The 19,086-nt window shown below is 38.2% G+C and overlaps 1 protein-coding gene across 1 annotated transcript in view; it reads left to right on the forward strand.

Moving 5' to 3' along the window:
* The window catches only part of COL25A1 (collagen, type XXV, alpha 1), a 494,338-nt gene that overhangs the window by 281,338 nt on the left and 193,914 nt on the right, over positions 1–19,086 (forward strand). The window contains exon 5 of the mRNA XM_010858552.1: positions 14,907–14,924. Coding sequence (XP_010856854.1) covers positions 14,907–14,924 — 18 coding nt within the window. The remainder of the gene's footprint in view (positions 1–14,906; positions 14,925–19,086) is intronic.

The following is a 19,086-nucleotide window of genomic DNA, read 5'->3' on the forward strand; positions in this document are numbered from 1 at the left end:
ACTTTCATCAAGAGGCTTTTGAGTTCCTCTTCACTTTCTTCCATAAGGGTGGTGTCATCTGCATATCTGAGGTTATTGATATTTCTCCCGGCAATCTTGATTCCAGCTTGTGTTTCTTCCAGTCCAGTGTTTCTCATGATGGACTCTGCATATAAGTTGAAGAAGCAGGGTAACAATATACAGCCTTGACGTACTCCTTTTCCTATTTGGAACCAGGCTATTGTTCCATATTTAATATAGATAATATTATTTTTATTATTGTTATAGTACATGTTATTGAAACTGTATTCCTGCAATTAAGCCTAAGGAGATAGGAACATAACTAAAATAAAGTTAGAAGTATGGTTTTAAAAACTGTTAAAACATCACTGGTTAAAAACTATGATGATAGATTAAGATCACAGCAGACATTCTACTAATTGAACTTATTAAAGATAGTCTACTGGGTATATCACAAACGTAATGTGGAAAGAATAAAAAATTAATCTGACAAAGAAATGGAAAACACTGTTCTGTGGCCCTCTCATATCCTCACTTTCCTCCTGAACAGATTAGATGTCTTGTTCGATCATTACACTCCTGCTCTTGTTTGTGTACACCTCTAACTCCCTCTCTCCCCCTGTCTTACCCTGGGGAGACCACAAACCTACTTAAATTCAAGTCACCCTCCACTCTGCGCCTGCGCCTGCCCAGCTGAAGGCAGATGGAGGAAAACAACCCTGCTAACTGGCCTCATTTTAAACTCTCAACCACTAATCTTGAGGATGCACAGTGCTATCCATGTCTGCGATCCAATTACTGTCTAACTTTCTTAGCTGTTTCAAATTTTTTTCCTTACTCAATTCTCTAGCATCTCCTTCACACTTAATGTTGTTAAAAAGTATTGTTTGTTGTTTCTCTGCGAAAATAGAAGCCATCAGAATAGAATTCTATGCACTCCCACCACCAAATCTGATAGTTTCCTCAGATCTTTCCTCGTGCTACAAGAAACGAACTGTTCCTTCCTTGTGCGGCTGAACCAATCCCCTCTGCCCTGCTCATGTTCATTGCTCTTCAATTGTTGTTTCTCTTCTATATCATCGATTTTCCCTCTCCATTAAATAATTCTGTTAACACAAATGAAGCCATAATATCATCCATCTTGGGAAAAAAATTTCCTTGACTCCATATCTTCCTCTAGACACTGTTGCATTTCGCTTCCACTGTCCACAGCAAAACTCCTAGGAAGAGTTGTCCATAACTAAACAAGATATTAATATCTGCCACTCCGCTGAATCCTTCTTGTTCGGGTCACTGATTATCTTCACTATGAAAAATTCAGGGATCAGGGTTCTGTTCAAATGTTACTAGATCATATTTAACAGAGCCTATTGCTCTCTTCTTGTTGGAACACTTTTACTGCTTATCTCTTTGGTGGGTATCTCTCTTTCAAGGTGCTCTTCCAATCTCACTGGCCTCTCCTCAGCCTGGCTAGTTCGTTTACTTCTTCTTGGTCTCTAAATGTTGTGCTCAAAGGCTCAGTCCTGGGACCTTTTTTCTTCCTTATTTACATTCACTTGCTAGGTGATTGCATGTAATCTCATGGTTTTAATATCATCTGTATGTCAAAGGTTCCCAGATTCATATCTGCGGCCTAGACTTCTCCTTTACTCTGGACTTGTATTTCTAAGTATCTACTCAACATCCCTACATGGCTGTTTCACAGATATCACAAACCATATGTCCAAAAGCAAATTCTCCAACCCTGCTCCTCTTTAGTCTTCTCCACAACAGTGTATGACATCGCCATTCCTTTAGTTGCTCCAGGCAAATCTGGGAGTCACTCCTGACTCCTCTTTTTCCTCACACCCTGCATTCAACCGATCTACAAATCTTATACCACTTTCTTCACAATATTCAGTTCAGTTCAGTCACTCATTCAGGTCCGACTCTTGGCAACCCCATGGACTGCAGCACACCAGGCCTCTTTGTCCATTGCCAACTCCCAGAGTTTACTCCAACTCATGTCCATTGAGTCGGTGATGCCACCCAACCATCTCATCCTCTGTTGTCCCCTTCTCCTCCTGCCTTCATTCTTTCCCAGGATCAGGGTCTTTTCAAATGAGTCAGTTCTTTGCATCAGGTGGCCAAATTATTGGAATTTCAGCTTCAGCATCAGTCCTTCCAATGTACATTCAGGACTGATTTCCTTTAGGCTGTACTGGTTGGATCTCCTTGCAGTCCAAGGGACTCTCAAGAGTCTTCTCCAACATCACAGTTCAAAAGCATCAATTTTTCAGCGCTCAGCTTTCTTCACAGTCCAACTCTCACATCCATACATGACTTCTGTAAAAACCATAGCTTTGACTAGATGGACCTTTGTTGGCAAAGTAATGTCTCCTTTTTAATATACTGTCTAGATTGGTCATAACTTTTTTTTTCCAAGGAGCAAGAGTCTTTTAATTTCATGGCTGCAGTCACCATCTGCAGTGATTTTGGAGCCTCCCAAAATAAAGTCTTCACTGTTTTCACTGTTTCCCCATCTATTTGCCGTGAAGTAACGGGACCAGATGCCATGATCTTAGTTTTCTGAATGTTGCGTTTTAAGCCAACTTTTCACTCTTCCTCTTTCACTTTCATCAAGAGGCTCTTTAGTTCTTCTTGGCTTTCTGCCATAAGGGTGGTGTCATCTTCATATTTGAGGTTATTGATATTTCTCCCGGCAATCTTGATTCCAGCTTGTGCTTCATCCAGTCCAGGATTTCTCATGATGTACTCTGCATATAAGTTAAATAAGCAGGGTGACAATATACAGCCTTCACATATTCCTTTCTCAATTTGGAACCAGTCTGTTGTTCCATTTCCATTTCTAACTGTTGCTTCCTGACCTGCATACAGATTTCTTAGGAGGCAGGTCAGGTGGTCTGGTATTCCCATCTCTAAGAATTTTCCACAGTTTGTTTTGATCCACACAGTCAAAGGCTTTGGCATAGTCAATAAATCAGAAGTAGATGTTTTACTGGAACTCTTTTCCTTTTTTGATGATCCAGCGGATGTTGGCAATCTGATCTCTGTCTTTTATAAATCCAGCTTGAACATCTAGAAGTTCATGGTTCATGTACTGTTGAAGCCTGGCTTGAAGAATTTTGAGCATTACTTTACTAGCGTGTGAGATGAGTACAATTGTGTGGTAGTTTGAGCATTCTTTGGCATTGCCTTTCTTTGGGATTGGAATGAAAACTAACCTTTTCCAGTCCTGTGGCCCTGCTGAGTTTTCCAAATTTGCTGGCATATTGGGTGCAGCACTTTCACAGCACCATCTTTTAGGATTTGAAATAGCTCAACTGGAATTCCATTACCTCCACTAGCTTTGTTTGTAGTGATGCTTTCTAAGTCCCACTGGACTTTGCAGTCCAGGATATTTGGCTCTAGGTTAATGATCACACCTTCTTGATTATCTGGGTCGTGAAGTTCTTTTTTGTATAGTTTGTCTGTGTATCTTGCCACCTCTTCTTAATATCTTCTGCTTCTGTTAGGTCCATACCATCTCTGTCCTTTATTGTGCCCATCTTTGTATGAAATGTTCTCTTGGTATCTCTAATTTTCTTGAAGAGATCTCTAGACTTTCCCATTCTGTTGTTTTCCTCTGTGTCTTTGCACTGATCACTGAGGAAGGCTTTATTATCTATTCTTGCTATTCTTTGGAACTTTGCATTCAAATGGGTATATCTTTCTTTTTCTCTTTTGCCTTTTGCTTCTCTTCTATCCGCCGCTATTTGTAAGGCCTCCTCAGACAACCATTTTGCCTTTTTGCATTTCTTTTCTTTGGGGGTGGTCTTGATCCCTGTGGAAAATTCTTAGAGATGGGAATACCAGACCACCTGACCTGCCTCCTAAGAAACCTCCATCCATAGTTCTTCAGGCATTCTGTCTATCAGATCTAATCCCTTGAATCTATTTGTCACTTCCACTGTATAATCGTAAGGGATTTGATTTAGGTCATACCTGAATGATCTAGTGGTTTTCCCTACTTTCTTCAATTTAAGTCTGAATTTGGCAATAAGGACTTCATGGTCTGTGCCACAGTCAGCTCCCGGTCTTGTTTTTGCTAACTGTATAGAACTTCTCCATCTTTGTCTGCAAAGCATATAATCAGTGTGATTTCGGTGTTGACCATCTGGTGATGTCCATGTGTAGAGTCTTGTGTTGTGTTATTGGAAGAGGGTGTTTGCTATGACCAGTGCGTTCTCTTGGCAGAACTCAATTATCCTTTGCCCTGCTTCATTCTGTACTCCAAGGCCAAATTTACATGTTACTCCAGATATTTCTTGGCTTCCTACTTTTGCATTCCAGTCCCCTATAATGAAAAGGACATCTTTTCTGGTTGTTAGTTCTAGAAGGTCTTGTAGATCTTCATAGAACCGTTCAGCTTCAGCTTCTTCAGTATTACTGGTCGGGGCATAGACTTGCATTACTGTGATATTGAATGGTTTGCTTTGGAAATGAACAGAGATCATTCTATCATTTTTGAGATTATATCCAAGTACTACATTTTGCACTCTTTTGTTGACTATGATGGCAACTTCCCAATATATGCAGTATCTAATCATTTTGTCTCCTCCACTGCTCTCCTGGGCCATCCCATCATTTACCTTTTATTTGGATTTTAACTTCCCTCCATGCTTACACTCTTGCCTTCTTACAGTCTTTTCCCCACAGTAAACGCAGTCCCTTTCAAATATAATTCAGGTTATGTCACTTCTCTGTAAAAAACCTGCTCTCAATGGCTTTCTACCTCACCCCAACTAAAAGCCAAGTTCTTATCGCAACTTACAAAGTTCTACATGACCTGGCTCTTCCACCTCTATGACTGCATCCCTGCCTGTTTCCTATTGCTCCCTTGCATCCAGACCCTGGACTGGAAGATCCTATCTCTTTAGTGGGCATTCCTCTTGCTCTTCATTTTCCGTCTTTTCCTCTTGCCTTCCATGATGACCCTATACAACAGGGCCCTCCTACTCTGTCCTCCTTATCCTCATATATTTTTCTTCTTAACCATTATCACTACTGGGTGGATTATTTATAAACATTTTCCTACAGTCTGTCTCCCCCTACAAACAGCTGAGTCTTTGTTGGCATGGACTTTTTTATTTCTCATATTTACTTTTCCTAGTATTTGAAAAATGCTAACACACAGGAGTGGCTTGCAAATATTGATTGATTGAATAAATGAGCTATCAACCACAGTTTTCCCACCTTCATCCCACACCCAGACAACTTCTACTTCAGAGCGCTTTGAGATTTAGGGCTTAGCACACCTCCATTTTCTGCCCCTGAGCACCCAAATGTATTATTTGCGTGTAGCCTCACTTCCTTTCTCCTCTTCTCAGAGTGATGTCTCTTCTCCTTGCCCTGATTCTCTGACACCACCTCTTTTTGTGTTCTCTTATATTGATATATTGTGCTCTAAAAGCCTTTTCTTTCCTCTCAGCTAAGAGTTATCTGTCAGTTTGCAAACATTGTCAGATCCTTCCCTTCTACTGCAAAAACAAATAAAAGAACAAAACTTCTAATCTTCAGCCTTTTACCTTCTATCCTGTTTCTTTTCTTCCCTTTATACACAACTACTCAAAAGAATTGTCAACTGAGATTGATGAAGAGTTGGTACACATGCTTTCCACTTTTTGCCTTTTATAGACATTGCTGATTATCCCAGTGCCATTTTCAAAGTCTATAACCCAGCCTCAAAGCCCTCTCTTAACACATTATCCCAGGTGGCCATTCACAATTAGAGTTGCCACTTGGGATGACACCTGCTTGCCACTTCTGGAGCTTATCCTTAACTTTCTCACCTCACTGCTCAAACAATTGCATTTCATATTCTTACTTCCTGTGGGTTAAATGCAATGGACTCTTTGCAGTCTTCATTTAATTCTCTTTTTGAAATTCTCTCCAATATTGGCTTTATAAAACTCATGTTTGTTGCTATTGTTTTTCATTCTCTTCCTCCTCAGTTACCTTCTGGGGACTCTATTCCTCTCTTCCCCATAAAATGTTTATTTTTGTCTACGCAAGGATTCTTAACCTGGGATGAAAGATTTGCTAGAGAATCCATGGATGGACTTAAAATGTGTGTTTTGTGTGTGCTGGATATTAAGTGTTTGGTGTATGGATATGTCTAGGTAGAGCAGCTATATCTTTTATCCAGTTCAAAGGAGAGTGGAGAATGATCGCTACTTGCTTCCTCTGGATTGTTGTTCAGTCGCTCAGTTGTGTCTGACATTTTTGTGATCCTGTGGACATGCCAGGCTTTCCTGTCCTTGGCTGTCTCCTTGAGGTTTGCTCAGACTCATGTCTGTTGAGTCAGTGAGGCCATCCAACCATCTTATCCTCTGTCTCCCCCTTCTCCTCTTGCCCTCAGTCTTTTCCAGTATCATAGTTTTTCCAGTGAGTCAGCTCTTCCCATCCAGTGGCCAAAGTATTGGAATTCAGCTTCACCTTCCAGTGAATATTCAGGGTTGATTTCCTTTAGGATTGACTGGTTGGATCTCCTTGCAGTCCAAGGGACTCTCAAGAGTCTTCTCCAGCACCACAGTTCAAAAGCATCAATTCTTTGGCACTCAGCCTTCTTTATAGTCCAACTTTCACATTCATACATGACTACTGGAAAAACCATAGACTTCCCTGGTGGCTTAGATGGTAAAGCGTCTGCCTACAACACGGGAGACCCGGGTTTGATCCCTGGGTCAGAAAAATCCTCTGGAGAAGGAAATGGCAACCCACTCCAGCATTCTGGCCTGGAGAATCCCCTGGATGGAGGAGACTGGTTGGCTGTAGTCCATGGGGTCTCAAAGAGTCGGACATGACTGAGGGACTTCACTGGAAAAACCATAACTTTGACTAGATGGACCTTTGTCAGCAAAGTAGTGTCTCTGCTTTTGAATACGCTCTAGGTTTGTCATAGCTTTTCTTTTTTTTTTGAAGTTGTGTGATTGGGAATGTTACCCAGCCTCTCTGAAACTTGGTTTGTTCAACTACAAATGATGGAAATGACCCCTAATTTGTAGGCTTATTGTAACAGAAATGTCATTCTTGGAGCTCTTGGTGTCTTGTGGGAGTCAGTAAGTTATAGTTGTTATGATACAGCCCCAAAGACCTTGGTCCCTAAAGTACACAAGCTTCTGGGCTTGCAGAGCCTCTCCGCCTGAATTGTGAAATAGGTTTCCATTTTTAGGGCTCTGTCTCACTGGAGCAAAAAGCATTATGTGACTCATGTATTATCAATTAGTTGACTCTGCTTTAATTAATTTATTAATACAAACATGTAAGGCAGCTGCAGAGAGCACGAAGTCCATTTTTTTGCACAATATTTAGAAAATTGGGCATTTACATAAATTTAATCAGACTGAGAGATGTTTACAAATTGGCTTCTCATATTATCTGGCACAATCAAAATAGCATACTTTTAAAGATGTAATAAGATTGGAAGAAGCCAAATTATTCATTATATACAATTTAAGAAAAATTTGTTAGGCAGTAGAAATTGCCTTTGTATTCTTTAAAAAGCATGTATTTTCAAAACAGTGGAAGCTGAGCAGGTGTCTCGACTCACATATATTCTATGTGTTTATTGTATCCTATTAAATGTATGTTTGTAAACATGTCATTTATTTACATCTTCCAGATTCCATGCCAGTTGGTGAAAAAACTTGGAGATGTAGTTCGTTTTAGAAGTTTGATATACATTTATATCCAAAATTATACATCCTTTAAATGGCTTTATAAAATAATACAGCTAAATCCCCAAGCCCACATATTTTGGTCTGCAAAACTGCAGTTTCCCAACAAACTCAACTGAGCAGGGATCTCCAGTCTCATGAACCATGGCCTTCTGTAGTTGGTTCTTGACTCTAGAATTCTCCTACCACTGTGTCTATGACAGCCCCATTCCTAGAAATGATGTGGGGCTTACATAGAAGGTGAATTCAAAACTCTTACTTATTGAATTCTAAAGAATAGTTTGAAGAATTTTTCAAATGCTTCCAAGTAATTAAAAACACCCTGAATTGAGAAAGTTGGAAAATGGAATTCAAATCACTGACCTAGATCTTTGAGTGAATGAATCTACTATGGAAAAAATTTGGTTCTGTTTAAAAATTTCTGCAGTGAATTAGGTATCATGCTCAATATTTTTATGATCAAGACATGGGGCTAGAAAAATGTTGGGAAATACAGAAAAGTCTCAGGATAGAAAGAATTACTCATAATTCCACCACCAAGAAATAACTACCATTTTCATGTATTCTTCCTCTCTTCCTTCCTCTCTTCCTATCTTCTCCTCCCTCACCTCCTTCCTTGTTTCCTTCATTTTCTCTTTCTTTATTTCCTTCCTTCTTTCTTCATATAGATATATTTACAAATATATGTCTGAATAAATACATATATGTATATGCATGTAGTATTATACCCCAGAAAATATATAATCTGCATTTTATATGAATAAATTTATATGAATAAATAAAATATGAATATTCATATAAATAAAAATTTATATGAATAAATAAAATATATGAATTGTATAATTGGAATAACACTGCCTTATCATTGTCGTATCATAAGGAATTAATTGTGCGTGCTAAGTTGCTTCAGTCATGTCTGTCTCTTTGCGGATCCTACGGACTGTAGCCAACCCAACTCCTCTACCCATGAGATTCTCCAGGCAAGAATACTGGAGTGGATTGCCATGCCCTCCTCCAGGGGAACTTCCCCACCCAGGGATGGAACCCTCATCTCTTACGTCTCCTGCATTTCAGGCAGGTTCTTTACCACTAGCACCTCCTGGGAAATCCCAAGGACTAATCATATATAGTCAAACATTTGTATAGAAATAAGTAGACACTGTTATAATAACAAAAATCTGAATCAACCTCAGTGGAATATTAAGCATTCAATACATTTAAATATTGTAAATTAATGCATAAATGGAATCCTTATCTTTCTTATGCTCTGTATGTGAAACTTTTAATGACAAAAAAATGCAGCTGATAAAATTCTTTACTTTCTTATGTTCCCACTGTGACCATTTAATCGTAAGATAAACATAGCATGGTGTTAGAAAAATAATAATGTTTTAAAATTACTGTGGGAAGGACTTAATCTGCTTAAGTATGAGTAAATCTTTAAATAAATCATGTTATTTATTTATAAAAGGTAAACATCATGGAAGAAATCTTCCAAGTTGTGAATGAATTTTGTTTCCTTTACATTGAACCCAACAAAACCATCTCCATGTTCACTCTCACTTTCTCTCTTCTCTCTTTCAAATGAACAAGAAAGACATATCCACCAGGCTTGAGTCTATAGCTATTTATTTTCCTGTTGCGTAGAGTATGACTTTTCTTTCCCAGAGTTAAAACCATGGAGGATTAAGTATTTTTCAAAAGAAAAGCTTAAATTGAAATACTCTTATCTAAGTAATATTATGTGACTGTGACTAAGGTAAGAATTATTAATATCTATCCTGCAGGGTAACGCAACAGGCAGTATAAATTATGAATAATGTTTGTTTCAGCCAAGCGTGTAAGAGTCCTTGGAAGCATGAGTAGTTTACAGACACTGCGAGATTAGGCAGTCTTTGCAAAGCCATTTCTTAATGCACATAATCTGTATTGCTTTATTTTCTTCAATTGTTTTTCTCTGTAGTTCATCATCCCCATGTTAATTTGTTTTTAAAATTAATAGACACTTTTTATCTAAATTTGAATTAGTCGAATGAATTGTTGGTGTTGGTTTTATAGCCCACTTTGAATTGCCATGCTACAATGGTATAGCATTTTATAATTTGCAAAGTCATTTGATATAATATTCTCACATTAATTAGATACAGAGACTTAATCAAACTAGGGAGTGATTTTTCTTCAAGATATCAGTCTCATGCTTTTTGTCCTAAGGCACACAGGTAGGTGTCTAAACTTCCCCTGATACCCTTGCAGGCTTCTGCCTTAGCTCCATCTCTGGCATCTGAAGAAGATTCCAGTGAGGAAAGAGACTTCCTCTTCAACATAGATGTGTTTATTTGCATGAGCAGAAGCCAAGAGATTAAGAAGTTATATTTTGAAAATACAACTCTGAAATGTAAGGATAGCCGACTCTCTAATGGTTCTCTAAAAATACTGTAACCAATTTGAGGACCAATCCAAAATTCTCACCTTTCAGCAATTCAGTAATTGTTTCCAAAGCACCGTGTAACTTGGGCACTGGGGTTTCAGGGATTAAATGTGAATAGACTCACAGGATGAGCAAGATTCCTGCTTCCTGGTGCTGCAAATGTAGAGTACACATATTCTGCTTACTGGCACAGACTTTACGTCAAACTGCGACTCAAGAAAGGTTAAGGGATCCCACTGAGATGGTTCTACGTGAGTGCGTGCGTGTGCGTGCAGTCGCTTCAGTCGTGTCTGACTCTGTGCGACCCTAGGGACTGCAGCCTGCCAGGCTCCTCTGTCCACGGTATACTCCAGGCAAGAATACTGGCATGGGTTGCCGTGCCCAGCTCCAGGGGATCTTCCCGACCCAGATATTGAATTCTCGTCTCTTAAGTCTGCCTGCATGGGCAGGCAGGTTCTTAACCGCTAGTGCCTCCTGGGAAGCCTGATGGTTCCTATGATAGGATTCCAACTCTCAGAATGGCTGCCACCAGAATAATCCTGTTGCCAACTGAGACAATCTGAAGCTTTACCTGCATGCGTGCTTCATGTGCTTTTTTCTCCTGAAAAGAAAAATAAACTTGACATCTGAATATGTGGATTTGAACATTTTCAAGAGGTAATGAAGTTACGATGATCATCTTCAAATGATCTTTTTAGACTGCAAAGGTTCGAACGTGCAAAAGCATAGAAATGATTATTTTAAAGTTTTTTTTTTCAGTTCAAGACAGTGAAATAAACTGAATCTGAGTACACTAACGGTGAAGTCAAGCTTAGGTTTCTTAATGCTGAGATTCTAAGTTAAGTGCTTTCTGATTACCTTGAAGCAGAGGGAACACCTTTTAGAGGTTCATGAACAATCATCCTCAAGTTTTTGTAACTGAAAGTAATTTTATTTAAAACTTATCACTGTAAAAATGTATGTGGGTCTGATATCCTAATCAGTATTTCAAAATAAGATGGTATGTGAAAGTACAAATTTTGTGTGCCTGTCTGTGCACGTGCTAACGGAAAAATGGCATCTGTCCCATTTGGAAAAGAATGACCCAGAATCACCAGCCATAAAAAAAGTATCATGTGGTGAAACTAATTGCCTCAGTCAAAAATCTAAATGACTTGGTTGATTTAGAAAAGGGTGTTAGTACTTTCTGGCAACCATAGCTGTGATAACAGCCTGGCAAAAACTGGTTAATACTGCTCTTTAATTGCCTAAAGTAACAATGCATACTCCAGCGATATGTCTTCTCATTTATCGTGTTCCATCTTGGTTTACTTGCCTCCCGAAACTTTTAACTTGCTTTGAACACTTTTCTGTCAAGCATCAGCTACTGGCTGATTGTTTTCCGCCATGCTGTTCTGATTACCACGTTTTCAAGTCAGCTTTTCCTGCTGTTTCTTTTTCTTCACGCTGGTGCCTTAGCAGCCTTGAGGGCATTGCACTGAGCTGTTGACGTACAGTAAATCAGCAACTCCATTCTCCATCTTTAAATGTCTGGCCTAAACTTAAGTATTTCTGTAATTTAACTACTTCTCTTGGCATGGCTCCTGATTATGCTAGATTGTACTCTTTTGGGTTTTTATTTATAGAAACATTTTTGATGATTTGCTTGGGGGGAAAAGGTCCTTTTCAGCCATTTTTAAAGATTCAACTTAAAAGTTTTATTTGCTAACCTTCATCATAATTTTTAACTCCTCAGAGTGCATTTTAGAAAACCAAAAGAAATTCACTTTCACTTTTGATTGCTAATAATATTCACTACCTATAAGTTAGAATAGACTTGAAAATGATCCGCTGGTGTATGAAAACACTTGTGCCACTCAGTGAACTACTCAGTAGCAACAAAGAAATTCTGAGATACTTCTTTGGATGATTTGTCTGTGAAGAAGTCTTCGTCACATAGTGTCTTGGATCACCAAGGATATTTCCAAGATGCTTTTCTTGGGCTCTTGTCTACTCTCTATGCTCTGCTCTCCATGGGGGAACTTAACACTTCCACACCCTCTGAAACCTCTCCTCCAACACTTTGCTCACTTAGCCAGATGGCTTTATACCATGACTGCCAGATTCCAGCTGCTAGACTGCTTTCTTCTAGGTGTTCACTAGGAGACACCTGGTATTCTACGTGTCTCCAGGTGAAGAGCTTGTTGCATCACACTGAGTTAAGGAGACTTGGTGCAGGCAGCCCTGGAATCTTGTGTATGATTTGTAAGACTTGCATTGTGTAAGCCATGTTTTAGGGAGGTTGCCAAATTTGCCGTTTAGTTTGCATTGTTTTTCTGGGAATCCTCTCTGTCAACCCACTTCCATCTCTCTTTTTCACATTCTCCACCCTGCACATATCCACATACATATATACACACCAAACACACCTCAGATTCATATCTGACATTAGGGTAATCTGAGTTCCCTGGCGCTGTATATGTTCCAATGCCTATATACAAGTCAACTTTTTATCTTTACCATCACTTACTATTTGTTCTCACTATCATTCATAAAAAGTTTATAATGCAATGTATATTTGTGCAATTTATACAAACATTGTGCTAAAAGTCATTTGTTAAATGTAATGGCAGAAGTGCTGGTTTTTAAAGATAGACAAGAAAAGCCTGTAATTTGTAAAACAACCATAGGTATGAAAAATCTCAGCAATGATGCTAAAATATACTCCTTTGAAGAAATTCTTTCTGATTTTAAAGATGTCTACATTTTAGTCTTTACCAAAAAAAAAAACATATAAGAAAGGTAATTTATTCTGAGGTTCTATAAAAGGTTCATGGTCACATTTCAGAGTGTGCATTAGCTTAAGAAGTTTGGAAAGATCAAAAGCGTAAAGCATCCAGAGGAAGAGTGATCATGCAGGAGCTTGTGAGCATGCACTGTGATTTCATCCATTATGCAGATCTGGAAGATCCATATTTATATGTAGATGAACAGCCCTGTACTTATAGGTTCTCCATGTTTAGAGCTGATGTTAGAGCTGTTTGCTACCCTCAAGAACCTTTGCTGACCCGGTTTTTGTACAGGTATCAGTTAAGAGGCTGGGCGCCCTCTGGCCCTAGGTCTTCATCTGGAAGCAGAGATTCAGGCTGTTGCAGCCTGGGAGTACCTGGGGGGTTTAGTGCCCACTCAAGTTAAGCGTGCTCTGGGACCATGCTGATCTCAGTTAAGTCTGCATACAGCTCTGAGTTTAAACTTCCAGAGTGAAAGCCAAAATGGCCTGCTGCAAAATGTTTGAACTTTGGAATCAGTTTGGATTTAAAGTCTGCCCTTTTCGCCTATAGGCTGTGTGATTTTTTAGCTTATTTCTATGAGTCTGTGATCTGGTGGTTCAGACCATAAAGCATCTGCCCGCAATGCGGGAGACCCAGGTTCAATCCCTGGGTTGGGAAGATCCCCTGGAGAAGGAAATGGCAACCCACTCCAGTACTCTTGCCTAGAAAATTCTGTGGATGGAGGAGGCTGGTGGGCTACAGTCCATGGGGTCGCAAAGAGTCAGACGCGACTGAACGACTTCCCTTTTCTATGAGTCTCAGTTTCTTCATTATAAAATGCAGGACAGTTATAATAAATGGAATAACACATCCAAATTTGCCCGGGACTATAAGGAATGAATGACTGGTATTCTCTTATCCCTCTGCATCACTAAAGAGTCAGGCGTGGGGTGAGTCACATCCACAGTAGCTTGGTATAACTCCGCTTTCTGGTTTGATGGATGAAATCTAGACAGAGCTCTTGGATCTGTTCTATCACCAGTCAGTTAGAGACCATGTGCCTAGAGGAATTCCAAGTCTGAAGAGAAGCTGAAAGAGAAAGGAAGAGCCTTCTCTGGGAGTTGTGTTAGCTCCTTGTTTTTTTGTGTAATACTCAGTGGCATACAGGTGATATAATGAGATTATACATCATTTACTTTTTAAGATTCCCTAATTCAGTGTGAACTTTTTCTTTCATCTCATCTATACAAAATCCAATTGGAGATTTGAAGAAGGTGATGTATAATCAATACTTTTATTCACAGGTGATTTTCCTTTAGTAAGAAACACTTGCAGTTATGCTGTTTTGAAATTTTTATTAGTTTAAGCAACAGGAAAGTGACGTTCAAAATAAATCTGATTGACCAGAGGTTACATAATCTTGTTTGTATGAGGAGTTATGATGCACTTTAATTGAGCCAAAGACCTCTCATATTCTTTTAAAATGCCCTTAGATTGGATTATGCAGAGTAAAAGATAGATGTTTATTTTTTAATAGACTTAAAATATTATTGAAACAATGAGAAATGTAAAGAGTTGGTGATTCTAAAGTTAAACAGCTGCCTCTTTTTTCTTCTCTCTGTGCCATCTCTGAATATGTAGCTCATAATAATAATGTGCTAGAACATCCTCCCTTTATGTAACCGATTCATTATTATCATGTGAGATGTATTTCACCCTTTGCCTTTTCTTTCTCCATTTTAATTCCAGAGCATAGTAAAACTCTTGAGTCATTTTGGAGTTACATATAACAGATCATAACATCAAGATTTTAGATAAATAGCATAGAGTAAAAATATTAAGAAATAACTTGATTAAAACACAAAGTGAAATTGTCTGTAGTTAGGTATTATTATTTTCAGAAATATTTTGAAAACATGTTCAGAACTAGTTTAAGTTTTGATACTGAAAATACTCACTGAAGAAGCAATTTTATAACTATTTTCCTTTCTTTCTCCTTTTCAATTGCAGGGTCAGCCCGGTCCTCAGGTAAGTGAACACTTTTTCTTCTCACAAATTAATTTCAATTTAAGATTTTTCCAGCCTAGAGGTTTTGCCATTCTTTTCAAAGCATATAAAGAAGCTATGAACCAGTAATCATGACACCACCCAGTAGACCAAATATTTCCCAGGAGTAAATCTTTGGGGCCTCTTCAGGATTGCGTGAGTCATATCAGCTGTTGGGCCAGATGGCAAGTTTAACAATGTACTATCATATAAAGCAAGACTCTTTAATAGATCTGAGACAGTGCCACAGGGCTTTAATGTAAGATAAAATGACTTAGTAGTAGATGTTGGGTAGGAACTGGTTGGCATTAGGTATTGATTCATCATTACTAATACATTGTCGTCAATCCCCACAGACTGATTATTTAGATTGCCATCCTATCAACTAATTTTGACTTATTATAGATAGATATTTAATTTGTACATTTCCTTTTTTTAAACTTTTTAAAAAATTTTATTTTTAATTGGGAGAAAATTACTTTAATGTTGTGTTGGTTTCTGCCATACAGCAATGAAAATCAGTCATAATTAAATATATATCAACTCCCTATATTTTCAATATAAACTAACTGCTGAAGATATGATTTATCATTATGAATGCAGTCAACAGACAATCTTTTGAGCCCTAAATCATAGTGAAGTAAATGAGGAAATATTAGGAAGGGGAGGAATGTGTATAAAGATGAAACACACAGAAGAAGAGAGTTGTCAGAAATGAACAGTCAATAAAAAACCCTCAATATTAGCAATTATTGTAGTCAGTAGGAAACCAGAGACAAGGAAATGACATTATTAATGTTTTACCTCTAACACCATCATACCTGTAAATAAAATAGTTATTTATTGAGTTCCCTTTTCGTGTTTTTCCCCTCAATATGCTGAATATTTTTTCTGTCCTAGATTGTTTCCTAAATAAGTGATTTTCCCAAATAAGTGGAGCCAATGCCACAAACTGTCTATTATGTGCTGATTCTCCTACTAGACCATGATAATATATTTATATTTTATGAGCTCTGTATATAAGGATATCTAACAAAACAAACAAAATCCCCCCTGGTAGAATATTCCTTTTCACACTACTCATGAGAAATATCTTGAGAAATAATTAATTTATATTCACTCGTTATTCACAATAATGAATACTCTCATTATTTATAATTTTCACTTTTTAAAAAATATTTATTGGAGTATAGTTGATTTACAATATTGTGTTAGTTTCAGGTGTACAGAAAAGTAAATCAGTTATACATATACACATATCCAGTCTTTTTTAGATTATTTTCCCACATATACCATTACAGAGTACTGAGCAGAGTTCCCAGTGCTATATGACAGATCCTTATTAGTTATATATTTTATAGATAGTAGTATGTAGTATAGTAGTATGCCATTGATCTAAGATAAAACCAGTCAATCCTAAATGAAATCAACCCTGAATGTTCTTTGAAAGGACTGAAGCTGAAGCTCCAATACTTTGGCCACCTGATGCAAAGAGCTGACTCATTGGAAAAGACCCTGATGTTGGGAAAGATTGAGGGCAGGAGAAGGGGGCAACAGAGAATGAGATGGTTGAATGGCATCATCGACTCAATGGACATGGGTTTGAGCAAACTCTGGGAGAAGTGAAGAACAGGGAAGCCTGGCATACTGCAGTCCTGGGGTTGCAGAGTTGGACATGACTGAGTGGCTGAAGAACATAGTGTATATGTCAGTTCCAGCCTCCCAATTTATCCCTCCTTCCTTTACCCCTTGGTAAACACAAGTTTGTTTTCTATATCTGTGACTCCTGTTTTGTAAATAAGTTCACTTTTACCCTTCTTTTTTAGATTCCACATGTAATGACATTGTATGATGTTTGTCTTTCTATGTCTGTCTGTCTTCACTCAGTATTACAACCTCTGGGTCCATCTGTGTTGCTGCAAATGGCATTATTTTGTTCTTAATTTTCACTCTTATGTTCTAAGTAATCTCAGGCTAGTTACTAGAGGGAAAAAACCCATGAAAGAAAGTCATAGTTTCTTCCCTAAATTCGAAACTGCTACATTATAATGAGATGAAAACAAAGTAAAAGTTGCTTTGCATGCTTTATTTTATTTAATGCTTGCAACAGTCCTGAAAGTAATATTATCCTAGATCTAGATCTAAGAGATATATATTTTTGATCTCTTCTTATTCTGTATATATGCTAGGTTTTCCAGGTGGTGCAGTGGTAAAGAATTTGCCTGCCAACGCAGGAGACGCTAGAGATACAGGTTCAGTCTCTGAGTTGGGAAGATCCCCTGGAGTAGAAACTGGCAACCCACACCAGTAATCTTGCCTGAAAAATTCCATGGACAGAGGAGCCTAGTGGGCTACAGTCCTTGGGATCGCAAAGAGTTGGACGTGACTGAGCACATACGCACCTTCTGTATATATCCTTATCTATATATGTATCTGTGTCTATGAACCTGTGAGAACTATGTACACACACAACCTATGAGAACCTATGGGAAACAGTGCAGAGCTTGTCTTAGAACTGCCCTGCTGCAGGGCAGGAAAACTAATGCATTTAATCACTAATTTCCCATCCTTCATTGATGAAAGCTGTACCTGGGTGTTAACTCCCTGGCACTTCTGGCCTGCCCTAGAAGGTATAACACACTCCAGCTGTTCAAAGAATGCAGGAAGCTGTAAGAACATATGGGACCTGCATTCTAGCACAGTCTTGGAGAGAAGCAGCGGCGTGTGTTGGCACCTACATCTGCTACAACACTCAAGTGCCAGTGTCCTATAGACGAAATAGAGAGGGAAACTCAGATAGGGCTATAAGGACTTAGAAAACTGGACAGAAAGACAGCATGAAAAGCATAATGAGACATTAGAGAGGATAACTATAAAAGAAGAACATGGAAAAAAAGAACATGGTCATAACAAATTTTGAATGCACAGTCATAGTGAATGAGCAGATGAAGGATGATAAACCAGTACAGGAAGCCAAGAATAGTCAGAACCAGGAACATCTATGGAGGGATCATGGTAGCTGAAATTTAAAAGTGTATCACGGCACTTTAAGAAGCCAAGAGATACCCCCACATTGTCTTTCTACACCATAGGCAAAGAGTTTTGTTGCTACGTCTCCAAGGAGAAGTCTGACCTTCTTCTTATTCCTACATCATTATAGTATTTTTCAAAAGAAACTTCCAATTTTAGATTTTAAATTAGAGAATTATTAATGAACTTTTCACGTAAGTACTAGATGATTATTAACTGCTTGTTACTCATATACAAATGTTTATGTCAATTAGCGTTTTCTTGCATAGGTTGAACACTGCCACATGATCTTATTCACATTGCTGTATGATGTAAAACTCTTAGAAAAACTCAGTACTCTTTCTTTGCTATCACACATTATTTAATAAGGACTTCCAGATTAATAGGGTTTTATTTTGCAGACCAGTGGTAAAAAGGGGAAATATCTTATCATCAAGGAGTTCTGATCGTCTTTCTAAAATTGAAGACGGTTTGGATGGACTTCGATTGTTAAAAAATTGCAAAGACTAGAAAGCTAAATAGCAGTGAACTCTGTTACAGTAACAGTACAAAACTGAATACAAAAATAGGCCTTAGGGAAAAGAGGTGAATCTATGCATTTACCTAAATGGGTGACAAAATGGTTCTTGACAAGGGAAATGAGATGGTGAAAGGATATTAGAAAGAAAAAATAAAAAAGGCAGTTCTAGCAGCTGTGGTTAAGATAGGAAAAGAGGCAGGGGAATGAATGAAGAGGATATTGCTGTGAATCCACTGAATCAGAGGAAATCAAATCCTTGGAGAGGAAAAGGGATGGTTTAGAGTAAATAATGGTTTTTATTTTCAATTTGTTAATGTGGTGTATTACATTGATTGATTTGCGGATATTGAAGAATCCTTGCATCCCTGGGATAACCACTTGGTCATGGTGTATGATCTTTTTAATGTGTTGTTGGATTCTGATTGCTAGAATTTTGTTAAGGATTTTTGCATCTATGTTCATCAGTGATATTGGCCTGTAGTTTTCTTTTTTTGTGGGATCTTTGTCAGGTTTTGGTATTAGGGTGATGGTGGCCTCATAGAATGAGTTTGGAAGTTTACCTTCCTCTGCAATTTTCTGGAAGAGTTTGAGCAG

This window comes from Bison bison, unplaced genomic scaffold, assembly GCF_000754665.1.
Source record: "Bison bison bison isolate TAMUID 2011002044 unplaced genomic scaffold, Bison_UMD1.0 scf7180017864389, whole genome shotgun sequence".
In the NCBI taxonomy this organism is placed as follows: domain Eukaryota; kingdom Metazoa; phylum Chordata; class Mammalia; order Artiodactyla; family Bovidae; genus Bison; species Bison bison.